The sequence below is a fragment of the Theropithecus gelada genome, chromosome 14 (genome assembly GCF_003255815.1).
Source record: "Theropithecus gelada isolate Dixy chromosome 14, Tgel_1.0, whole genome shotgun sequence".
Lineage (NCBI taxonomy): Eukaryota > Metazoa > Chordata > Mammalia > Primates > Cercopithecidae > Theropithecus > Theropithecus gelada.
This window is the reverse complement of record NC_037682.1, coordinates 75,022,936-75,046,337: the sequence shown is the minus strand read 5'-3', so window position 1 is coordinate 75,046,337 and position 23,402 is coordinate 75,022,936. Positions and strand designations below refer to the sequence as shown.

Genomic DNA, 23,402 nt, shown 5'->3' with positions numbered 1-23,402 from the left:
TGGAGAACGAGAGAGGCAGATTGAATAACAAACAGCTAGAGGGGCCAGAGTCACTTTGGCAATGTCAGGGTTTTTCCCATGATAAGTGAATAGAACCCATGCTTTTTAAGCCGTGGCCTGCTGAAACCAAAAGTAGCAAGCTAATAGGCATCTGGGCTCAGTCAGCCGCCATGGAGATATATGGGAAACTCCAACTGGTTTTACTTCTACCTAACATTAGTCATATTTTCTGCTTTTGACAAAAGGATAAGACACAGAGATGTAGCAAAGTTTTCAGTCCCTTTATCAAAAGTTTTCTTGACCTTGTCTTAGTACTGAAAGGTCACTTAGGACATTGTTCAACCCCCCTCTCTCACTTTATAGATGAAAGGTCAGATCTAGAGGGGCTAAATGCCTTGCTTAGGATCTTATATTGTGAGATTAGATAGAGTGGCAAGGCTAGGATTAGAACCCGGGTTCCAGGTTCTAAGCCTGATAATTTCTACCTCCTATACATTCTAACTTCTGAGACCATTCTCTTTAAAAGCACAAACTCTGTCATTAGATGTGAAAATGTCTCCATTTTCAACAGTAATTTTTTGCCAACAAGCACATTTTTCTTCTTTCTTATTTGTCTTTTGTGTCTACATTTTACCCCTCCCAGCCCCTCCACTCCACCATAAACTCATATTTCAGAGGCAAGATTATGTTTGTTTTTATTATTTAGCAGACAGTTAAAATGAATTGGATCTAGCTGTTTTTTAGGCACAGGGGTTGGGGAACAAAATGGTAGGTGAAACATTGGGAAGAATTTGTTTAACTTTTTGGCATTTGTTGAGGTGCAAACATCTGGAGCTATAAACTTGAAGCTTGGCAGCTTTTGTTTCTGAGCCAAACCAAAACAGAAGAAAATTGATTCAATATTTGAAAGTAAAGTTATGAATGTTTATATTTACATCTTTTGCAGACATGCAGTAGAACATTTTCTTTTGGTTTGAAGTTCAATCTTTTAAGCTAAAACTTTAATTAAATAATTCTTAATTAAAGATATCTGCGTCATAGTTGCCAGAACTAATAAAGTCAATTTTACTTTAATTTCTGGAAATTCTGGAATATAAGTAAAGAGGGAAGAGAAACTGGGTGAAGAGTTCTTTCTTGACAGAATTTCTTGCTACCCCCAACTCCCTCCCTAAGCTTATAGGAAACAGTATGTAATAGTAAATTGCATAAATTATACTTGTGCCTTTGTTAAAATCTCATCTTTCTGGTTAAGTTTCCAGTTTGAAGTAAAGCATTTTGTTTGTTTGTTTTAAAATGGCTTACATCAGCCTCAAACTTATTGAATTTGAGGCCCAGAGAGGGTGAGTGGTTTGTTTGAGGTTACACAGAGATTCTAAGGCTGCTGCCTCCTGGTTTAATGCTGTTTCTACCCTACTGTCTCCCTGATGACTTAATTTTCTTAGATTATCTTCCCAGTGTCATTGGCTTTGATCCATGTAATTACATATGCATGGTACATTGCACTGAGGAAAACAGTGATCACCCTGGGGCAAAGGAAAATTCAGAAGCTTCTGGAGATCCAAAAAGATCCCAAAACTCTCTTATTCCTGCTTCTCATGCTGAGTTTTTGTTTTTTCATATTGTTGCCCACTCCCATGGCTGTCCATGCTCAAGACTGATAACTAGTTTTAAGTACCCTTGATTTTACCTCTTAGAAAGAACCTATCCGTTTTGCCCTGACCTTTCCGATTCTGATATCATCCCTGTGGTTGCATGCCCTTCAATCTTATCTTCATGTCTGATTTTTCTGTTTCATTCTTAAAATCAGGTTCCCCTGCCCTTTCTCAGTTTTCTCCTTCACCTGTCTTATCTCCTTTTCTCTGTCCTCCTATCTCTTTCCTCTTGTTTCAGCATTTCTCTCTCACACTTTCTCCCTCTTTTCTCTTTTCCTTAAGACATGCATACAGAGTTGCACAGGGCTCCCTTGAGGGTAACCAGAGTTCTCTTTTCTACCAGTCAACTCAGCTGAAGGAAGGACCTGGTGATGGGTGTTACTGGGGGAGAGGAGAAAGAATTTCATTTAATGGAAATATTTGCTTAGCTGTTCTTTTCCATTATTTCTTCTTCAGGGTCTTTTCCCCCCAGGTCAAGGAGCCACAATTGGAGTTGATTTTATGATTAAGACAGTGGAGATTAATGGTGAAAAAGTAAAGGTAAGGTGTTAAATATTCACTAAGGTTGTCATGTGCTATGTGAGAGGTTAGGGGAAGTAGTGCTTTCATAACATTTATTAAATCTCCAAATTGAAACCCACATTGAAACAATGCACTCAGCCATAGCAGCTTATTTCCAGAGTTCTTCTAGTCTTTTTTATGGGGGAAGGAAGGAATTTTGGATGATGTGTTTACAGATTAGAAGACAGAAAATGGCTAAGGCAAGTTTGTCCTGTCTCCTGTCATGTCACAAGTGACATAAAGACAAGGAAGAAATTTCTTTTTGAATCTCTTGAGCTGGGCCAATAAGCAGGTGCTACCTCCTCTAAACAGCAGCCCCATGAAAGAGGCTCCTGATTTCTATGTTTCATTATGAATCACTTATTTAAATTATCCTCTCTCCTATCATATCCTTGTCTCTAAAAAGGAAAGACACTAAATGAGGAGTATGGGAAAGGATACATGCTCTCTACCGCCTGCTTCCTTCCGCTCCAGCCTTTGTGGCTTCTGGATGGTTTGGTACCTGGAAGACGTATGGTGTGTCCAGGAACAGGACGAAGGAGAGAATGTTTATTGAGTACCTACAATCTGCCAGTGCCTCTGCTGGGTGCTTTTACATATGTTATATTTAGTTTAGTCCTTACTGTAAACCCATGGGGTAAGTGGTATTATCCTCATTTTACTGGCTTCAGAGAGGTTAAATAACTTATCCATGGCTACACATAGATAAGTATAGGAAAGGGGACAGGCAGGATTTGAACCCATTTAACCAACCAATACACACCACTGCCTTTCTGGGGTCTCCCCTGCCATGAAAGAAGAGGGGAAGAAAGGCACACTAGGCCTATCACCTGGAGCAAGGAAAGGAGGGAGGTGATGGAAAGAAATGTGAAGTGAGACTAAATCACCTGGAAGGAGGGTAGATATACTGATGTTTGGCACTGTGCTCTACCTGCCGTCAGAGTTACTGAAGTTCCACAATTGGCTCTTCAGAGCTGGGCCTTATGGAAAGAAGTGATAGCCAAGGCCGGGTACAGTGACTCCCGCCTGTAATCCCAACACTTTGGGAGGCCAGGAGTTGGAGACATAGTGAGACTCCGTGTTTTCAAAAGATAAAAAATTGTCTGGTCATGGTGGCATGCACCTGTAGTCCCAGCTACTCGGGAGGCTGAGGTGAGAGCATTGTTTGAGCCTGGGAAATTGAGTCTACAGTGAGCCATGATTGTGCCATTGCACTCCAGCCTGGGTGACAGAACGAGACCGTGTGTGTGTGAGAGAGAGAGAGAAAGACAGACAGATGGAGTCAGGGGGGTGTGGGGGAGGGATGGAAAGAGGGAAGGAAAGGAAGGAGAGCCCAGCCATCAGCAGCGCAATGAAAACTGGCATTTTAGAGTTCTACCTTGATTCCCAACCTAAGCATCCTATGTTTGGGTCCGTTCATTTGCATCCTTCTCCCATATGTACATGCTCTCTTTCCTTTGAGTGCCTTGGGAAGAGCAGAGAAGCTCCGTAATGCTCTTCAGCATTTTCTAGATACTTGCCATCACAGAGAAGTGTTTAGGAGGAGGTCTTTGAGTGGAGGCCAGAAGCTCTCTCAGTGTCTCTTCCAGCCCTGACTACTAAAATAGCTTGTACTGCAGAGACATTCACACCAAATACAGCAGTGAATGGGGAGCTGGAGCACTGGAAGAGGAAAGCAGGGTATGAAATCCACATAAATGCTAACTAAAAAGTGAACAAAAATAGTGTAGGGGATGGGGAGAAGGAGTTAGGCTATGGGGACAGGAAAGAGAGACAGGAGTATGCTCAGGAGGCATTGATGGGAAGAGCCTTTTGTAGCTTTCTGTTGTCCTAGCGGAGGGGAGGTAGTTACCCAAGGAGTTGGGTAAAGATAACTACTGTTTCATGCATTTTACTTCCAGATATTTGGGTTTTCCATTCATTCATATATATATATATATATATGAATATATATGAATATATGTATGTGTGTGTGTGTATATATATATATATATATATATATATATGAGTTCATTTATTTGATCAGAAATGTTGGTGCCTACTACCTTCCAGGCACTGGCCATAAATAAGGGTGAATAAGGAATGGTCCCTGGTGTTAAAGAACAGGCTTATTTTTCTTTCCTAAATTCCCGGGCATAAATATTCCATTTATTCTTTCTGCAAACCTTATTTTAAAGTGCTTATTACACTCTGCAAAAATTGATATTTTTATAACATCTGACTCCACCATAAGGCCACAGGCTCCCCAAGAGCAAGGTTTGTGTTTTACTCATATTTGTATTCACAGCACACTTTCTGTCCCCAGTACCTTTTCAGGCTTCTAGAACTTTATAAAAAGTGACAGTTGGCTCATCTCCCACATCTAGTCCAAATCAACTTGCCTGTGATTCTTTCACGCCCAATATATAAAATAAAGATACAGAGTGACCCTCTTCAATCACATTAATTTAAGGGCCTCATTACCATGTAGGCATATGAGGAAGAACTTCTTTAATCCTTCCTTAGAAGAGGGCAGAACTGCACAGTTGTTGTCTTACTGTCATCCTTTTTTTTTTTTTTTTGAGGCAGGGTCTTGCTCAGTTGCCCAGGCTGGAGTGCAGTGGTGCAATCACAGCTCACTGCAGCCTCGATCTCCTAGGCTCAAGTGATCCTCTCACCTTGGCCTCCCAAGTAGCTGGGACTGCAGGTGTGTGCCACCATGCCCAGCTATTCATTTTTATTTTTATTTTTTGTAGACATGGGGTCTCACTATGTTGCCATATTGATCACTCCTGGGCTCAAGTAATCCTTCTGCCTCAGCCTCCCAAAGTGCTGGGATTACAGGCGTGAGACACCACATCCAGCCTGTCATCCTTCTTCTTTAACATTTACCGAATATCTTTTCTCAGTGATGTTTAAGTGTCTTTTTGCTAGTAGTTTGCAGGCTTTCCCAGAGCCTCATAAAGTCAGTGGATAAGAGAATCCACCAGTGATTTGTATGGCATCATCCGCTTGGTGAGTGGCAGGACCACTCTCCTGACACCCTCGTCAGTGTCCTCTACAAGTATCATTCTTTCCAGGATGGCTCCCAGGATTGAAGGCAGGGAATCCAAGGTATTAGAAAGATTCTTGTAGCTAGTAAGGCCAAGTAAGCACCAAATCAGTAAAAACAAAATTAATGAAGAGGCGCTTCTCTTAAAATAGTCTGCATTATGAAAGTGACCTCTGGTAGAAAATATAATTAAAACATATATAGACCACTGAACTGTATGTTTGAAAGTGGTTAAAATGATAAATTGTATGTATGTTTTAGCAGAATAAAAAATTGGAAAAAACACAGAACTTTCTTATATAATTTTTAGTCTATTATAAATTAATGAGTAATAAGCAAAATTCTAAGCTCAATTTAAACCATTTTAGCCTTAGGAGATTAATCATAATAGAAATAGAAGATTTGCTGTATCTCCTTCCAATCAGGTCTATGTTGATTAATAGGCGAGTCATCAAAATATTTGTATGTATTTGTTTCTTCAACCATCTGTCCATCCATTCATTCCTCCATCCTGTGTTATAGTAAATGTTTTGTGCCAAGCACTGTGGTGGTAAAGCATCACTACCCCTTAGCAACTTACTGTCATCTAGCTCCATCTGTGAAATCTTCTTTAATACCCTACTAATCTGTTAAGTAGAATTGACCAATTCCTCCCTTGTGATTCCACAATCCTTTGTTCATTCAGTTAGCCATCATTCAAATGTTTCCACCACATACTATGTACTGTGTTAGGAAGGTACTGGGGCTGTAAGGTCAAATAGAAGACAGCCTTTGCCCTCAAAGAACTCAGTAGTAGAGTAGTAAACCAATGATTGCAGTACATTATTGTGACGGTGAGGCAATGGAGGTTAAGTAGTGGTGTAAAGAAGAGAGTAGACAAACAATGTAGCCACATGCTGCAGGTGAGAGTGGTTGGCAAGCCTGTGGCTGCAGTATTGAAAACATATTGACAGACATGAGACTAACAGCAGGAGACGCTCTCTTCCTTTTTAATAGAACATCTTGTATTCTACTATAGTTAATTAACTGTGTGTGTCCTTCCTATAGACTGTGAGCTGTTTGAAATTAGGGATGCTTTTCTTCATCTTTATATCCTCCCTGTGTTTTACTCATCTTTATATACTCCATGCGCCTAGCACAGTGCCTTGCATATGTTAATGTCCTATAGATGCTGAAAGGTGCAAATGAATTGCAGAGAATGGTGAAACCAAGTTGAGTAACAAAGGCAGTAGAATATGAATATTCTCAATAATCAACTCTCAGCTAGAAACAGGCAGCCCCCTATGAGAAGGTAACATATTTTGGCATGCTCACACAATCGCTGTTCTAGAAAATATTTCAGTGGCTTTAACCCTCGAAGCTGTTCTCAAGATGTGAGAACATACTGATTTCTAATGCTGAACAATACCTAAATCACAATCACAAGTGTTTTAAAGCTGCACTGAGTGCAGCTTTAAAACAATAGCCCGTTATTCTAAGACACATCCTGGCAGAGAGGAACCGTGTCCCTAGGTTTGAGGCAGAGAAGAGAAATAGCCTTTGTCCCAGCAAAAACCGTAACATCTGTACAGCGGCCTTTAGCATACACAGGCTTTCATGTGTATCATCGAAGAGCAGCTGCAACTGCAGATCAAAGGAGAGCCTTTGTGTGCTGCTGATTCATGGCAGGGACTACGGGTCACTCAGCAGTCTCTTTAGCTAACCTGGTATGAGCAGAGAGTGACACCAGTGGATTCATCCTCTTTGGATACAGATGCACATTTTAGTTAGTCTTTGGTGGCAACAACAGCATGGGAGCATGAAATGAGTTCTCAACTGGAAATAGAAGGCCTGGATGCCAAGTCCTAGCTTCGCGGGTAACCAGTTAGTTAGGGGACAGTTTCCATTAATATGGGGAGGTATACACTTGCCTACCTCACTGGGTTGCTGTAAAGATTAAATGAGACCATCAATAAATATTTGAGCACCTCCTGTTTGCCAAGTTCTCTATTTGCTCTAAATGGACCCTGACGTCTCCCTCATGAAGATTTCAGTTTAGTGGGAAAGATGGCTATTAAACAAATTATTACAAGTAAGTGCTTCAGGCATGTCAGGTGCCATGAGGGAGAATGGCAGGATGTATTGCAAGAGAGACTGTGTGGGGTGGAGGGGTGGCTTAGTGGGAACCTAACCTAATCTGAAGGTTCTGGAAAGCCTTCCTGAGGAAGCAGTCTTATTTACTGGACATGAATACACCTGTGACCTGCAAAATTTGTGCAATTAGAAGGAAAGATTAGTATTTTCGTTGATGTTCTTATTTCTCAAGGCCTTGTGATTTATACTGTGGAGGATAGTTTGTTTTCAGTAGTTGTCTACTCTGTGCAGGGAAATTCAGGGAAATTGAGAAGTACTGCCTTCTTTGTTATTAGAATTATTAGTTATTAGGACTTAGAACTGGTTGATAACTGCAGAAAAAGTGAACCTTCATCAGGTTGTGTATTAACCACTTTTTGTAAAAAAATACTCGAAGCCCAATGAGATTAAGTGACTTGACCAAGGTCATAGAGCTTAAGAGACCTGAAGGGAAATTATATTGTGGTCTGCCATGGCATGGTTCTTGTTTTCTTTAACAAAGCTAATACCTTAATACATTCATTTGAATTTCGAACTGGAAAAGTGGTGAGGTTGGCTGTCCCTCCAGTTGCTGATTAAATGCCAGCAGTCACAGGATAACAGCTTGCCGTGTATCATGCCTTTTGTAATATGGCATTGTGTTTAAGAAAGTGGACTCTGGGACCACAATGCCTGGTTGAATTGGTTCTGGGACATACTGGCTATGAGATGCTGAGCAAGTTAATTAATCTCACTGTGCCTCAGATTCTTCATGCAAGAAATGGGTATTGTAATAGTATCCACCTCATAGGGTTATTGTGAGGAATAAGTGAGTTGCCACAAGTAAAATGCTTAGAATAGAGCTTGGCACATAATAAATGCTTGATGAATTTTCTTTGTGTATTTTTTAAGAATGAAAAGGAAACTCTTAACAAAGAAAAAAAAAAAAACACACAGAAAACAAAATAAGCCCCTCTTCCGAACCAGAAACACACCCAACAATTTTTTTTTTTTTTAATTTTCAGTGCTTTTTTTTTTCTTTAGGGCAGAAAGTAACCGTTAAATTATTTGTGTTCCCACTAAACACATTTAAACCATTAAAGGTGTTCACATTTCCAAACTAAAGCAAGGCAAAGCTTTTTTTTCTTTTTTTCTCCAACCTGATCCTTCTCCACCTGATTCTTCTGTTATGCCTTTACAGCTACAGATCTGGGACACAGCAGGTCAAGAGAGATTTCGGTCCATTACCCAGAGTTATTACCGAAGCGCCAATGCCTTGATCCTCACCTATGACATTACCTGTGAGGAATCCTTCCGTTGCCTTCCTGAGTGGCTGCGGGAGATAGAACAATATGCCAGCAACAAAGTCATCACTGTGTTAGTGGGTAAGTAAGGGCTAACCAGGAGGGAAATTGATTTGTGGGCATTAGAGGATTTATAATCACATAAAGCTCATACATTGCTACCTTCCAAGAATATAGTCTATAGCTAATAATTCATGCAGTCAACCTTTAGTTCTTCTGCAATTGAAGAGAAAATGAAATAGGTGCCATCCCATAGTGACGGTTTAGAAAAATAAAGTAGAAAACATTTTCTATCAATGTAAGCTCTAGGGAAGAAGTTGGATGGCCATGAAAGTTATGTGAGCTGCTAAAAATTTAAAAAGTCTAATTACAAGATGAAAGAAATGGCTGTTCTAGAAGAAAAATGTATCTTTTAAGTTGATTAGGAATTCATTGTTGAAGCAATTGTTTATTGCCTTAAAAATGGATTTTGGTAAATTTTTTTCCCTTCCTAACATATAGCCTGATTTGAGAAACTCTATGTTTCAGAAAGAATCTGCTAAGGGCAATGCTATAGTTTGTTTCATTTTGTAGGAGAATAAAACCTCTATTTAGTGTCGGGGAAAGCATAAAACAACCCTTGATTTTCTATCATGACTGATACATGCATTGAAATGGACCAGATCATTAAAAACTTCTCTGTCTGTAGTGGAAAAGTGTCAGTAACCATTTGATCATTAACATATTTTCTTCCTAGAAAGGAACGTTCCTATATAGTCTAGCAATACCTGAATTTGGGAAATTTGAGTAGAGAGCCTTAGAAGCATTGTTAAGTTACAAATTATGGTTAATAATAAGCTCAGTAAACACTTTAGAATAGTGTTATAATTGGTATATGTGTGCCAGGAATGATACGAGGAACTTTATGTATCATGATCCCTGATTTACAGATCAGGAAACCACGACTCAAAGAGGTGAAGTTCTTTTCCCAAGGTCACACAGCATGTAAAATCAACTCCAAGCCCTGTAGTTGTCCAGCTGTGTAATATGTTATGTTGTAACAAATTGCTAGACTCTTCCTTCAAGCTGCTGGGTGAAGCATCTGTGTTTCTATGAGCTAGTGCTCCCTGTAAAACCCTTTTGGACAATATTGAACCTTTGCCATGAAGCATTTGAGAGGTCTACATTTGTACCTTCTGTTTTACAGAAAGCCTTCAGGAACTTGAGTCAAAGCATTACTACTTGGGATTTTATCTAAGGAAGTTAAATGAAAATTTGAGGGGAGATAATTAGTACAATATGAAAGAGGAATTGGCTTTAAAAACAATTTTACTATGGAAAATTTCAAACATAAGCAAAAAGTAGAGAAACAGTATAGTGAATCCCCTTCTACACATCTCCCGGCTTTCACAGTTACTAACTCATGACCAATCTTATTTTCTCTTCCCTAGCAATGCGTCCACCTTCTCCCTCAGATTATTTTGAAGCAGATCTCAGCTGTTGTATTAATTCATGTTTCAATATCTGTGTATATCTCTAATAGATTTTTTAAAAGAAAACCTAACCTCAGTGGCATTTTTACACCTAAAATATGTTAACAATTCCTTAGTAGCCTTAAAAACTTAGACAGAGTTCACATTTCCCTGATCAACTCATGAATTTTTTGTTTGTTTGTTCAAATTAAGATCCAAATAAGGTCCAGAAGCCGGGCACGGTGGCTCACACCTGTTTTGGGAAGCTGAGGCAGGAGGCTTGCTTGAGCCCAGCAGTTCTGACCAGCCTGGGCAATATAGCGAGATTAGCCAGGCATGATGGCTTGTACCTGTGGTCCCAACTACTCAGGAAGCTGAAGCAGGAGGATCACCTGAGCCCAGAAGTTGAAGGCTGCAGTGAGCTATGATCACACCACTGCATTCAGCCTGGGTGACAGAACCAGACTGTCTCAAAAAAAAAAAAAAAGAACACCATCTAAGGCCCATACGTTGTGATTGACAGCTACATCTTTTCATTCTTTTTTCTGAAGTTTCCACTCCCATTTTTTTTTTCTATTAGAATTTATTGCTAATGCATTTGTTTGTCCTATAGGCTTTACAAGTCTAAATTTTGTTTTATAGCCCCTGAGGTATCATTTGATATCACCTCCATCACCTGTATTTCTTGCAGATTTGTAGGTAAGTCTAGAGGCCTGATGACAGTCAGGGTTTTTTTGGTTTTCTTTTTAGACAAAATGCTACATATATCATACTCTGAGGGGTAGTTCTCATAGGACAGGCAAGAAGAATGCTTGATTCTTTTTTATTCACCACTTTTCAAGGTAATGAGCTGGTTCTCCAGTATCTTCTAAAAGTAACTATTGACATCTGTTTATATTTTTAATATTATTATAAATTTATAGATTTAAATAAATTTGATGGGCTGGGCGCGATGGCTCACGCCTGTAATCCCGGCACTTTGAGGGGCCGAGGCAGGTGGATCACTTGAGGTCAAGAGTTTGAGACCAGCCTGGGCAACATGGTGAAACCCCATCTCTACTAAAATATACAAAATATTAGCCAAGCATGATGGCGTGTGCCTGTAATCCCAGCGGGAGGCTGAGGCAGGAGAATCTCTTGAACCTGGGAGGCAGAGGTTACAGTGAGCCGAGATTGCACCACTGCACTCCAGCCTGGGTGACAGAGCGAGACTCTGTCTCAAAAACTAACTAACTAACTAAATTTGATGTATTTCAGTCCCTTGCAATTATTATTACTGATGCTCCCATTATTCCAACTTTACCAGTGGGAGCTTCTTTAAATGGGCTCCTGAGTCCTTTTGATATGACCCCAGGAATGTTGGATAATTTTTTTGCTTTCTGGTATAACAAGTGTTTCAATCACATCTTGTGCATTTCCTGCCCCAGACCTGGAATTAGCCATTTGTTCAAGAAGTGCTTTATTTTCAATAGGGAGTCATATTTAGAGGCCACAACCTAGGTGTTAGGAGCCCTCCTGTTTAGCCATTGTTTTTAGGCCTTTCAGTGGACAGAGCTTGTTTGTATGTGTGCATGTGTGTGGTGGATTCTGTAGTATCCTCAGGAGGGTTTTCCTATTATGTTCTGCTAGCGTTCCGACTCACAAGACTACCATAGACCACGCATGGCATCATGTTCACTTAGAAGGACGCAGGACAGGAAACACAGCTTAACAGCAGATCAGCATCCAGCTTCCCTCTTCAGTGGAAGTAATCCTAGTAGCAGTCCACGTAACTTTCCAGGACCTCCTACCCGGTCCCCACACCCCAGACAATTCTAGTGTGAGGGAGCAAGGTTCATGTCAAACAAATGGAGGATCTGCCTTGGCCTAGCAGCCTCAATACCCCATAGGAGCCTAAATCTATCATAGCAACTCCACAATCATAACTTTCAGGGTCTCTTCAAGTGAAGTCACCACATTCAGGGAAGCTCAGAGCTATGGCTTTCCATTAGGTGTTTATAATTCGTAGATAGAATTCCCAGGCCAGAAGTAATTTATCAATGAGGGGTCATTTTTACCATAAGTGGTGTTGCCAGATAATACAATTGACACACCTTTGTCAGGTTTCCTGGAGAATTTGAGGTAGGTAGAAAACTTTTTAAAGATAAAATACATCATGAATTATTCATACTGATACTTCTATTTATAATTCAGGACTGCAGAAATTTTACTTAACCTCATTAATCTTATGTTTATATTTCATTTTTCCTATGCCAAAAGTCCCAGTTCCCAAAGATACCAGCATAACTACTAATTTGCTTTATCCCCTAATACACAGATAGCAACCTCAGAATAATAATACCAACAGCACCACCACCAAGAATGATTACTGAAACAGTTCAAGATTGTTTCTTCAATTCTTTTTGTCCTTAGGCTGTATACCACTGGGGTTGCATGGAATTACTGTATTTTAAACACCTTGAAATAGTTACTCTGTTGGCCTGGCTTAGTGGCTCAATAGTCTATAATCCCAGCACTCCGGAGGCCGAGGCAGGTGGATCGCTTAAGCTCACAAGTTCAAGACCAGCCTGGACGTGGCGAAACCCCATCTCTGCAAAAAAAAAAAAAAAATTAGCTGGTCATGGTAGTGCACGCCTGTAGTCCCAGCTACCGGGGAGGCTGAGGTGAGACGGGATGGCTGGAGCCCAGGGGACGGAGGTTGCAGCAAGTCAAGATCGCGCCACTGCGCTCCAGTCTGGGCAGTAGAGCCAGACTTTGTCTCAATTAAAAGAAAAAAAGGGTTATACTCTGTGTGGTTATTCCATACATGATGAACATGTTCATTTGCTTAATTTTGCTTTCAGTTTTTAGGGATTGGTTTTTAAATTTAATTTTGAAATTAATTGTATAATTATATAAAGCATTTTTAAGTTCCTAAAGTAAAATCTACAAAACAAAGTATATTCAGAGAGATCGGGTTTCTATTCCTTTCACCTCAACCCTGTTCTTTTCATAGGTAACCATTTTCTTTTAAATTAAGATTTTGATTTATTCTTCTATTAAAAAATAAAGAACTAAAATACGTGTGTAATATATGTATTCATAGCCTTCCCTTTTTCTTGGGTAGACAGTTGCATATTGTATATACTTGTTTTTTCTGCTTTGCTTTTTTTTTTTCTTAACAGCGTATCCCAATGTTTCCATTACATGGCAGTATATAGAAATACTCCTAATTGATTTTTACAGCAGCAAATACTCCATTGTGTGGATGTACCATAGTTTATTCAGTCAGTGCCCTACTGATGGACATTTGGGTTGTCTCTAGTTCTTGCCATTATGAATGGCACTCTTTTTTTTTTTTTTTTTTTTTGAGATGGAGTCTCACTCTGTTACCAAAGCTGGAGTGCAGTGGTGTGATCTCGACTCACTGAAACCTCTGCCTCCAGGGTTCAAGTGATTCTTCTGCCTCAGCCTCCCAAGTAGCTGGGACTACAGGCACGTGTCACCACACCCAGCTAATTTTTGTATTTTTAGTAGAGACAGGGTTTCACCATATTGGCCAGGCTGGTCTCAAACTCCTGACCTTGTGATCCGCCCGCCTTGGCCTCCCAAAGTGCTGGGATTACAGGTGTGAGCCACTGTACACAGCTGGCACTCATATTTTAAAGTAAACATTTCAGTAATCACAGTCACATTTGTTTTGCTTTACTTGCCCATCTGTCTGGTTTGACTTCAGATCTGGAGTTGAATTTTGATGCTTCTCAGCCTGCAAAAAGTCAAATACTGATTCTTTATTTGATTTTACTACTGTTATAGGCAACAAGATTGACCTGGCTGAAAGGAGAGAGGTTTCCCAGCAGCGAGCTGAAGAATTCTCAGAAGCTCAGGACATGTATTATCTGGAGACCTCAGCCAAGGAATCTGATAATGTGGAGAAACTCTTCCTTGACTTAGCATGCCGACTCATCAGTGAAGCCAGACAGAACACACTTGTGAACAATGTATCTTCACCCTTACCTGGAGAAGGGAAAAGCATCAGCTATTTGACTTGTTGTAATTTCAACTAAAGGCTGAGGCATGGAGAAGCAAAAGGAATCAGCAACTGCCCTGATGGGCCATGAGATGCTGGGGAGATCTGGCGATGACTGTGGCTCCCGCTCTCGGACCTTCGGACTCCTGTGGGCTCCTGAGCTTACAAAGCATGGCAGGCCAAGGGCCTCGACCACAGGCCAGCATTAGCAGAACATATAATGGTTTCACCCTTTTGCAGTCTGGAGTTGGAGCAAGGAGAAAATTGCACTAGGCACTCCATGATCTGCAGAGCATGTTGCTTTTGTTTTTTTAAAAAGCAAGTAAAAGCGCATTCCTGAACAGAGTCCAGGGGGAAATGTACTGTAGGGATCCCTCCTGCACATCAGTGGGTGCATGTGGGAGCTGTTCTTTAGGGCTTCGGTGGTAATCATCTTGGGGCCCTGATTTTCTTGTCTACCAGATAAACCAAAACTGGGAAGGCCAAGTACAGTCTCTGTGGTGCGTATTGACGACCCCATGGAGATTTTGAAAAGTGTTATTTCTCTTGTCCACAGGCACTTTCAAGAACTTTGGGATGTAAAAATGAAATGAAACCTTTACCCATGACCAACAGTAACAATCATTGTTTTAATAATATATACAAACTCCATGACTCCTTTTGGTGCTAATGATTCCGCTATTTCACAGACCAAACGTTTTAGTACGTTAATGTCCTTAAATGTATTATAAAGAAATAAAAAAAAAAATGGGGGAAGTCCATGAATCAATACTCTTTCTCAAAGTCTCATTACTACCTTTTTAAAGGTGGATTTTTGGGAAAAGAGAATAGTTTTCCTTTTATGTTCTTCTCTGAATCTCTACCACTTTCTTCTCTTGTGTCTCCGGCCCTTTATGTAAATGAAAAAGTTTGCAAAATGAAAAAAATAAATAAATAAATGGTTGATGACATTCTAATATAAAAACTTAGCTCTAAGACATTTTGAGTAGTATGAGGAAACAGACCAGATATGACCAAAATACTGTGGATGAATGGACTGTAGTGCAGGGCTCCAAGCAGAGCACAGTCCTCGATAGTAGGTCACATCTTTTACTTCCTGGTACTCTCCATCTTGGACAGACCAAGGCTTAGGATTTTGTAGATTTTTTAGTATGGTAAGTGAGAATAGCAACAGATGAAAAGTCTCACAACCCGTTTTTATATCTTCTGTGATAACCTTAGAAAAATTCTGCTTGTGGAAGCAGATTGAACTGTCATTTATCCCCTCCTTCTTGTAATAATGTTACCTTCAGACGCTTAACCCTACGTTCTTTCTTTTTTCTTTCTCCTTTCCTCTCTGTTTTTCTGGTCTCTCCTTTTCTTCTTCCCTCCCTCCCTCCTTCCCTCCCATCCTTATATGCATGTGTTACTGCAAATCTCCAATTCAAATGGAGGTGTATATGCCTTTACTTAGCCAATTTAAAAACAGGACTCAAAATGGGAGATGTGCTGCTGAATATGTGTTTCTGTTTCTTCAGTGCCATACTTTGAGAGCTTCCAATTTGTTCACTGATATAAATGCAAATTGGGAAACTAATTAAACCTGTATGCTGTTGATGCTGTCAGATGTTTCCGTAGCTTGCTGCTTAGCATAACTGAGGGAGGAGTAATGGAATAAGGATATGATGTTTAATTCCACTGTTGCTGTAGATGGTGACAATCTCAGTCCTGATATGTTGATGTTTGAAAGCTATTTAATTGTAAAGAATCGAGTCATGTAAAGACACGATGTGGATAAAGCATTTCTGGCATTTCTCTAGCTGATTCCAGATTGACCAGTCTCTTGCACATGAGATTATGCATATTTTTTAAGGGACTGATACTTTTGATTGGCCTCACTGTGTTTTTCCTGATCCTATGGGAAAGAGAAAGGGATCCCAGAAGTTTGACTTGTTTTTCTTTTAGAATCTGTCTCTGCAGGAAAGAAAAGTCATTTTAATAAAAACCAAAATAATTTATAATAATTGTTGCCTTTCCCTCCCCATCCTCTCCACTAAGCCAGCAACTAAAGGTATTCAGAAAACAAGTTAATCAAGGAGGGCAGAAGAACTTTTTTTAAACTGTAAGGAAATGTTCCTAAGTTTAGATTTATTACCTGTCATTTAGGGCAAAAATCCAGTGTCCCCAGCACATGACGACCCAACTTTGTCTCACAGTAGCAAGTGTGTTGAAAATAAAGTTGCTTTGTGAACTTAGAGGAAATGGCTGTGTTAGATTGGACTGATTTAGTTGCAAAATAACACCTTTTAGGGTCACACTTGTATTATTCCCTAGGGTTTAGCCTTCTCTATATACCCTTGGCCAGACTCAGAAGGGGATTAAAAAGCTCTGATCTTGGCCTCTTTCTTCCTTGTTGCTCCTCCCAGCCTTTCCATAACTTACCCATGCACAGCCCATCAGCAGGAACACATGAGAATGTGGGACTTTGTTTCTTTTTTTCTTAGTTGTGTGAATTCCAGATTAGGCCTTACAGATGCTTGTCTACTAATATATCTCAAGTTTGAAAACAATCCCTGACAATTTTGTAGGTGCAATAAATATTAGTCAAATAAACATTTAAGTGCCAAGAAGGAGGGGTGGGGGGAGGAGCTTTTTTTGATTAAACAGAAATTCCTTCAAGTAGAACTTGAGAAAGGACACTAATTACAGTCATCTTAACCCAGGCCAGAACCTAAATTTATTGGTTTGCCTAACAGTCTTATTGTCATGGCACTGTTTGCTAAGATGAGCCTTCTTTACATAAAAATGAACTCTCATCTAATGGTGGATGAAAAAAGAGAAATTGCTTTATCATAGTTTAGTTTGGCTTGGACTACCAGGGTTCATGTATTCCTCCATTTTTGGTGTGATCTTTTTTTCTTTCAATAAAGTTATTAAATATATGGCAAAACATTTTCGTTTCCAATGAAAATGCATGATACTCATGTCATGGAGTCAGGCTTGGGAAAATCTATGAAATAATAGTTTGCTGATAATGATATTTTATTATGGCTTTGTGTAGACTACATCCTCAAAGGAGTTTGTGCTTCTTTGCCCATAGAAGGCTTTTTCTCCCTTTGTATGCTTTTATTAAATCTGTTGAATTATATTAATATTTTTTGAATTTACAGGGCCAATGATCTTTTTGGTGGGTTACTTAGATTAGGCCATGGGCTCTTCCTGACCTTTCTTTTTCTCGGTCTTTTAATCATTTCACGTTTTTATCTCTCCCTAAGTAAAGTGGCAAGAAAACTAAAAATGAAAGTTAAATGGGTTGATTTGACAATGTGTCAAGTTCTGATTTAGAGTTAATAAGGAAGGTAGAAACAATTGACCAAAATAAGATATTTGGATCAGGATTATTTAAGCCGTTTAGATTTGGCCAGAGACGCCAGATTTAACAAAGGACTGGGTTCTTATCTTCTTTCATTCATGAATATATGCCTTGGGAGGACACTGGTGATTCCCACAGAATTAGGCCAATGATTTGCCACATTACCCTTTAAGTTAGCCCATAATTCTATCAGATCCCGCACCAAGTTTCAGTTCATGACTCATACTGAATAAATAGCAGTTGTAAATGATTTTGAATTGGTCTTCCTACTAAAGTGAAACATCTTCTTTTAAATCAAGCCACATGAATGAAATAGCACAATCAGAAAAATTGTTTCTTTCTTTCTTTTTTTTTTTTTTTGCATATCAAACCAATGGCCTTCTCCACTAAGCCAGCAACTAAAGATATTCAGAAAACAAGTTAATCGAGGTGGGCCGAACTTTTTGAACTGTGAGGAAATGTTCCTAAGTTTAGATTTATTACCTGTCATTTAGGGCAAAAATCTAATGTCTTTTTTATTTCTTAATCCTGTAGAACTCTATTTCCCAGTAACGAGTACTTAGGGATCATTGCTCTGTTAGCCTCTGGGAGAGATCTTCTAGGGTTTGCCATTACTTTTTTTCTATAATTTTTTTTTGTTGCTGTTGTTTTAACTGCAACTGGTTACTTTTCTCAACCATGGTCCTGACATGTTTATACTATGATACTTTTGAGACTTCACTAAAGAATTAAAAGCTGTGAAACAACATTTGCTTCTCATCCTTCAGACAAAATGTGTTCCATTTAAGCAGCATGGTTAAACACTAATTTTGGGATAAGGGAGGGATATGTTTTCTTTACTTTCTTTTTGGATTTTATTTCTGTGACATAAGCCAATTTGTGTTTGGAAGGAAAGATGCCTTCCTTTACATTCTTCACACTGGCAAATTTTTCATACTGAATCAAGAAATTATCATCCCTTCAAAACACATATTAATATAGCAACGTTAGAGTAAGGGAGATGGTATATCATCTCCTCTCCTCAGTCCCTTGATGTTGGAATGTTATTATCATTTCCAGGAGCCATACTTTGAAATTAAAAACAAATGGAGGCATTACCCGACTGGTGAAGGAATTTTAAATGCAAGACATTTAAAGAATACCTGAAGGATTTGGGGAGACTTAGGTTAGGAAAAAGAGGGGATTACAATTAGCGCATTAGAACAAGATGATCTGTGGTTCAGAGGGGTGGAATGAGGCCCACTGAATGAGGCCGTAGGGACACAGATTTGGGTTCCGTGTCAGGGAGACCATTCTCAAAAAGTTGGTTCACTATGGGACAGGCTGCCTCAGGTGATAGCCTCTGTCAAGAGGCAAAGATGTGGAGAGGATCCCATTGGTTGGAGATTGGAGCAGGTGACCTATTAACCTAAATTCCCATGTTGTATGTAGTACTTTGCCGCTCATAATATGTTCAATTAAATATCTGTTAATTCATAGCTAATGATTTTTTTAATGGGCCCTTGTTCTTCTGCCACAGTGCATCCCACCTTCATCTTTCAGGGAAGAGGTTGGTTGCACGTTGTTAGGCCAAGAGACTGACCCTCCATTATGCCCTATGCTGGACTTGCTTTATCAGTCCATTCATTGATGTCCTGTTGAAATCACAAATTGGTTCTTGAGTTAAAAATCAAAAGGTATTGTTTTAGTAGAAGTTACATGAAATTATTCATTTATCACTTGCCAAACATAGGCCTTGCTCTGTTTAATAAATAATGGGTGTCTCCTTCAAGATTTTAGGATATGCCTTTTTAACAGAGCAGAATCTTTTGTTACAAACAGACCAACAAGAAGTTTTGCAGCTCCCAAGAGAGATGGGCTGGTGGGTCACTGACATAAAGCAGTCCCCAAGATCTATTTTAGAGAAGTCTCAATGACATTTCCTTTGTTGGTTTGATTCTCTTGAGAATACATAAGTTTAAAAGAACTGAGGTCAAATTGCTTTATGTGGAAAGCAATAAAAACAAGTATTTTTGACTTGAAAATTAGAGGTAACTGTAAGCAATTTTTGCTAATGAAGCCTATGACCCAAATTATTCCACTTGCAAAATAACTTTCACCATTGCAAGGCTGATAGATAGCTCTTCACTGGTTTTTGTTTGTTTGTTTGTTTGTTTGTTTTTTAAGTCATTGGTCTTAAATCAGTATGGTGACAAATCTATTTGAGTTTGATTGAGACTTTCTTGGACTCCTTTGGACAAGAGGTCAGAGCACAAAGGCTAGTCACCACTTCTTTGACTTCTTGAGGTATGAGCCAAAATTTTACTTTTCCATTGATTTAAAGCAGAATTTTTGGAGATGCTGTGTTCTAGTTCCTGATGGAATCTTTGGTGGTTGGTGACTTTGATACTTCAGAGAGTGATGTGGGGAGTTATATAGAAGGGGAAACACTAGTTTAGGTGTGAGGAGTCCTAGTATGCCACAAATTAGCTGAGACTTTAGGCGAAGCACAATGTCTTGAGCATCAATCTTCTCATCTATGAGACAGACCTGTCAGGATTATTGTGAAAATTAGATAAGTTGAAAGTACAGTGCTTGGTAAACAGCACTCAAATATTAGTTCCTTTTCTCCTTAATTAAGAGCAGACTGAATGGTCTGATGCCAAGTGTAGATCCTTAAGAGACAAAACAAAGAGACTTTCCTGGCTTCAAAGAAAAGAACTCCATTTCTGAAAGGATGCCTTAAAAGGAAGTCATTTATCTGATCCATCCTTTTGCCTTTGGGCATTGCTGTCACCCTCCATTTCTTTACAAACTTCAGGCAAGGTGGTCTCTCTCTCTCCCAATAGGCAATTCCAGGTTGTAAACTCATTATCAGGAAGCTTAATCTTAGAACTGAAATACCTCACAGAGCAATTTAAACCTCTTTCTTCTTGATCCTATTCTTCATGGGAAGAAAATTGGGTTGATCCCTCTTCTTTTTAAGGAGCCACGTATGCCATTTATTATTGCTCTTTTGCCTATTTAAAACAATAACAGTCAGAAAAAAAAATAATGATTATCATTGAAATGATAATCATTAAAATGATAATCATTATTTACTTAGTGAATGTCAGGATAGGTATTTATTACTCTTAGCTTCTTACTGGTATCAGATGTAGATCACAGTCTTACTGTTGATTAACTCTTCAGTTATATATATATACTTTGATTCTTTAGTTATATAATTGATAACAAAGTGTGCTTCTGAATAATTATTCTGGCTGTATGGTTCTTGTTTCCTCCCCTTGGTAAAAATGGAGTCTTGAATCTCAGTTTTGTGATCTGCTTTTAATTTCATATATGACATTATTTGATGTACATAATTACCAACATCCAAAAGGGTTTCTTCCCCTTTCTACATGTGCACTAAATTCTAAAACAAAAATTGGAATACAAAATGCCTAAAAAAGCAAACATTCATGTACAGAAAAGCAAAAGATAATCTAGTTTGTTAAGATAATTTGTCACTAGCTGGTTGAATAATGCACAGTTTTTGTTTAAGGTTACACAGTTATGCCTGGATTAAATAACAATAGTAAAACCTGACAAGTCTTTTGAAAAACAGCTGCTAAACATATTGCTTTCTGGAATGTAATCATTAGCAACAAATATTCTCTTATTCTATACAATTGCAGAATGCTAGTGGAACTTTCTTGTAGGCTATTTGACAATGAATGTTAATTGATTTATTTTTTAAAAATGTAAAATCCTCTTATCCCTTTAAGGCCGGTTTAGGCTTTCATGTCCCTGTGGTAGAAAATTTCAAATGCTGGCTTCTAATTTCTACTCACTGAAGTGTCTTCCAGACATACCAGATGGTTGGAGCTCCTTTGATAGTATATAAGGGAGCTACATAAATGTATTTGAACTAACTCGTGAACAAAATTTCTGTTTTGAGCAAAAAAAAAAAGGAAAAAGAAGAAACAAACTCTGCTCCAAATTTCAGATAATACAGGAGTAAAAAGAGGTTTTTGATAATCTGAAGGGAAAAAGTGTGCCCCATATATCTTGTACACACTTTTAATGCATGACTTTTAGTATAGAGATGAAATAAAATGCAAAATATATAATTCTGGAGATCTCAGCAGCTAGTTAAAATATTTAGAGAAGCTGCTTTATGAAAACTTAGAGAATCCTTGATCTCCCCCACCTTTCCTATCACTCCATTAAGACATGGATCTTTAATATTAATACACACATAGTTTTAACTAATAAACAAGTTAATCACTGAGTTTTATGAACTCGATTCTTGATATTTGGCTATTGGTTTTAAGCATAGGATATCAGTATTATTTGTATACAGCAATATATAAAATCTAACCAACTTCAGTATAAGAATAGTACTTGATTTTAAATGTTAATATGCAAATATTAACAGTATACTACATCATATTTTATGTGTTCATATATTGATCTTTTTACTTAACAAAAAGCCTGTTAGAAATATAACCCACTGATGACCTGAGTCCAATTAGCTGAAAACATTCTGTAGAAAGATGATTGTATGAAAAATTCAATCAACATTAAAAAAGGGAAGGGGAGAGGGAACACAAACTTGAACAAAATATTCTTAAATGAAGTTGCATCTCTTTTTAAAATTAAGATATAATTCGTGCACCATACAGTTTACCCTATTAAGGTGTAAACGTCAATGTTTGTAAACATATTCACTAAGTTGTGCAACATCACCAACTGCCTAACTTCAAAACATTTTCATTACCTCCAAAAGAAACCCCATACCATTTGCAATCACTCCTCCTCCTCCTTCCCCCAGTATCTGGCAACCACTAATCTACTTTCTGTCTCTAAGAATTTGCCTGTCCTGGACATTTCATATAGTCAAACAATATGTGGCCTTTTGTGTCTGGCTTCTCTAAGCATAATGTTTTCAAAGCTCATCCATGTTGTAGCATAAATCAGTACATTGTTTTCATGGTTAAATAATATTTCATTGTATGTGTATGCCACATTTTATTTGTCCATTTATCATTTGATGGACATTTGGGTTGTTTCCACTTTTTGATTATAATAATGCTGCTATGAACATTTATGTAAAAGTTTTTTGTATGGGTGTATGTTTTCACATCTCTCTTAAAAACAATTAGTCTAACAAATCAAATCATTTATGTTTAAGCAGAACCTCTTGCAATCCTATTTGGTGAGTGCAACTTATGATCTTAGTTTAACTGATCAATTAGGAGACCCCTGAATAAAGTCTAACTCCCCAATATATCCATAAGAATTTTTCTATGAGCCTGTCATTTAGATGTGATAATCAATCAATTTCATGAAGACTGTTTCAGTCTTGTAGAAATTGAGTTGCCATCACGTAGAGGATTTCTTGTCCTCTGCATTGTTTAAAGGACAACTACAAATCATGCTGGATAAGAGTGCTCATTCAATCTTTTAGGATTCAATGAAGTAGCATTTTAAATATGTAAGTTATTTTGTATATTGTCTGTCTTTTAAAGTTTGGACTTTACTTCTTGAAAAAAAGTTTGTCAAATTGCCAAACCATATGACTGTCCATTCATTGTAGCTTATGTTTTTATTATTCAGAAATAATTCATACTGAGAGTAAAAGAAAAAGAATGTATTTTGTGTGCAAAGGATGAATGTATTAAAAACTTTTTATTTGTAACAATTTTTTAAAAAAACTAAATGGAAATTGCTTTCCCATGTACTTGTATATAAATAAACATTTCCTGTTGCCCACATTTGGGTAATCGTATGCCATCAAAATATGTAAAAAGCAAACAAACTTTAAGTGTACTAATGTCTTTCAGCATGGTGCAAAATGTGCCCTGGATCTGGGGGATCTGGAGATCTGAGTTTAAATGTTGATTTTCTAACTGGCTAACTTTGGACAAGTCATTTAACATTTTGCACTATGGTTTTCTCCTTTATAAAACAAAGGGCTAGATTAGATC

The 23,402-nt window shown here is 38.4% G+C and overlaps 1 protein-coding gene across 6 annotated transcripts in view; it reads left to right on the top strand.

Annotated features, from left to right (window-relative positions):
• Positions 1-23,187, top strand: part of RAB30 (RAB30, member RAS oncogene family) — a 98,926-nt gene extending 75,739 nt beyond the window's left edge. For 5 of the 6 annotated variants that reach the window (XM_025357548.1, XM_025357549.1, XM_025357553.1 and 2 more), the window contains 3 exons: positions 2,109-2,192; positions 8,537-8,720; positions 13,886-23,187. In XM_025357548.1, the coding sequence (XP_025213333.1) occupies positions 2,109-2,192; positions 8,537-8,720; positions 13,886-14,136 (519 nt within the window). In that variant the 3' untranslated portion in view covers positions 14,137-23,187. The remainder of the gene's footprint in view (positions 1-2,108; positions 2,193-8,536; positions 8,721-13,885) is intronic. The other variant, XM_025357554.1, reaches the window with a different exon arrangement.
• The last annotated feature ends 215 nt before the right edge of the window (positions 23,188-23,402 follow it).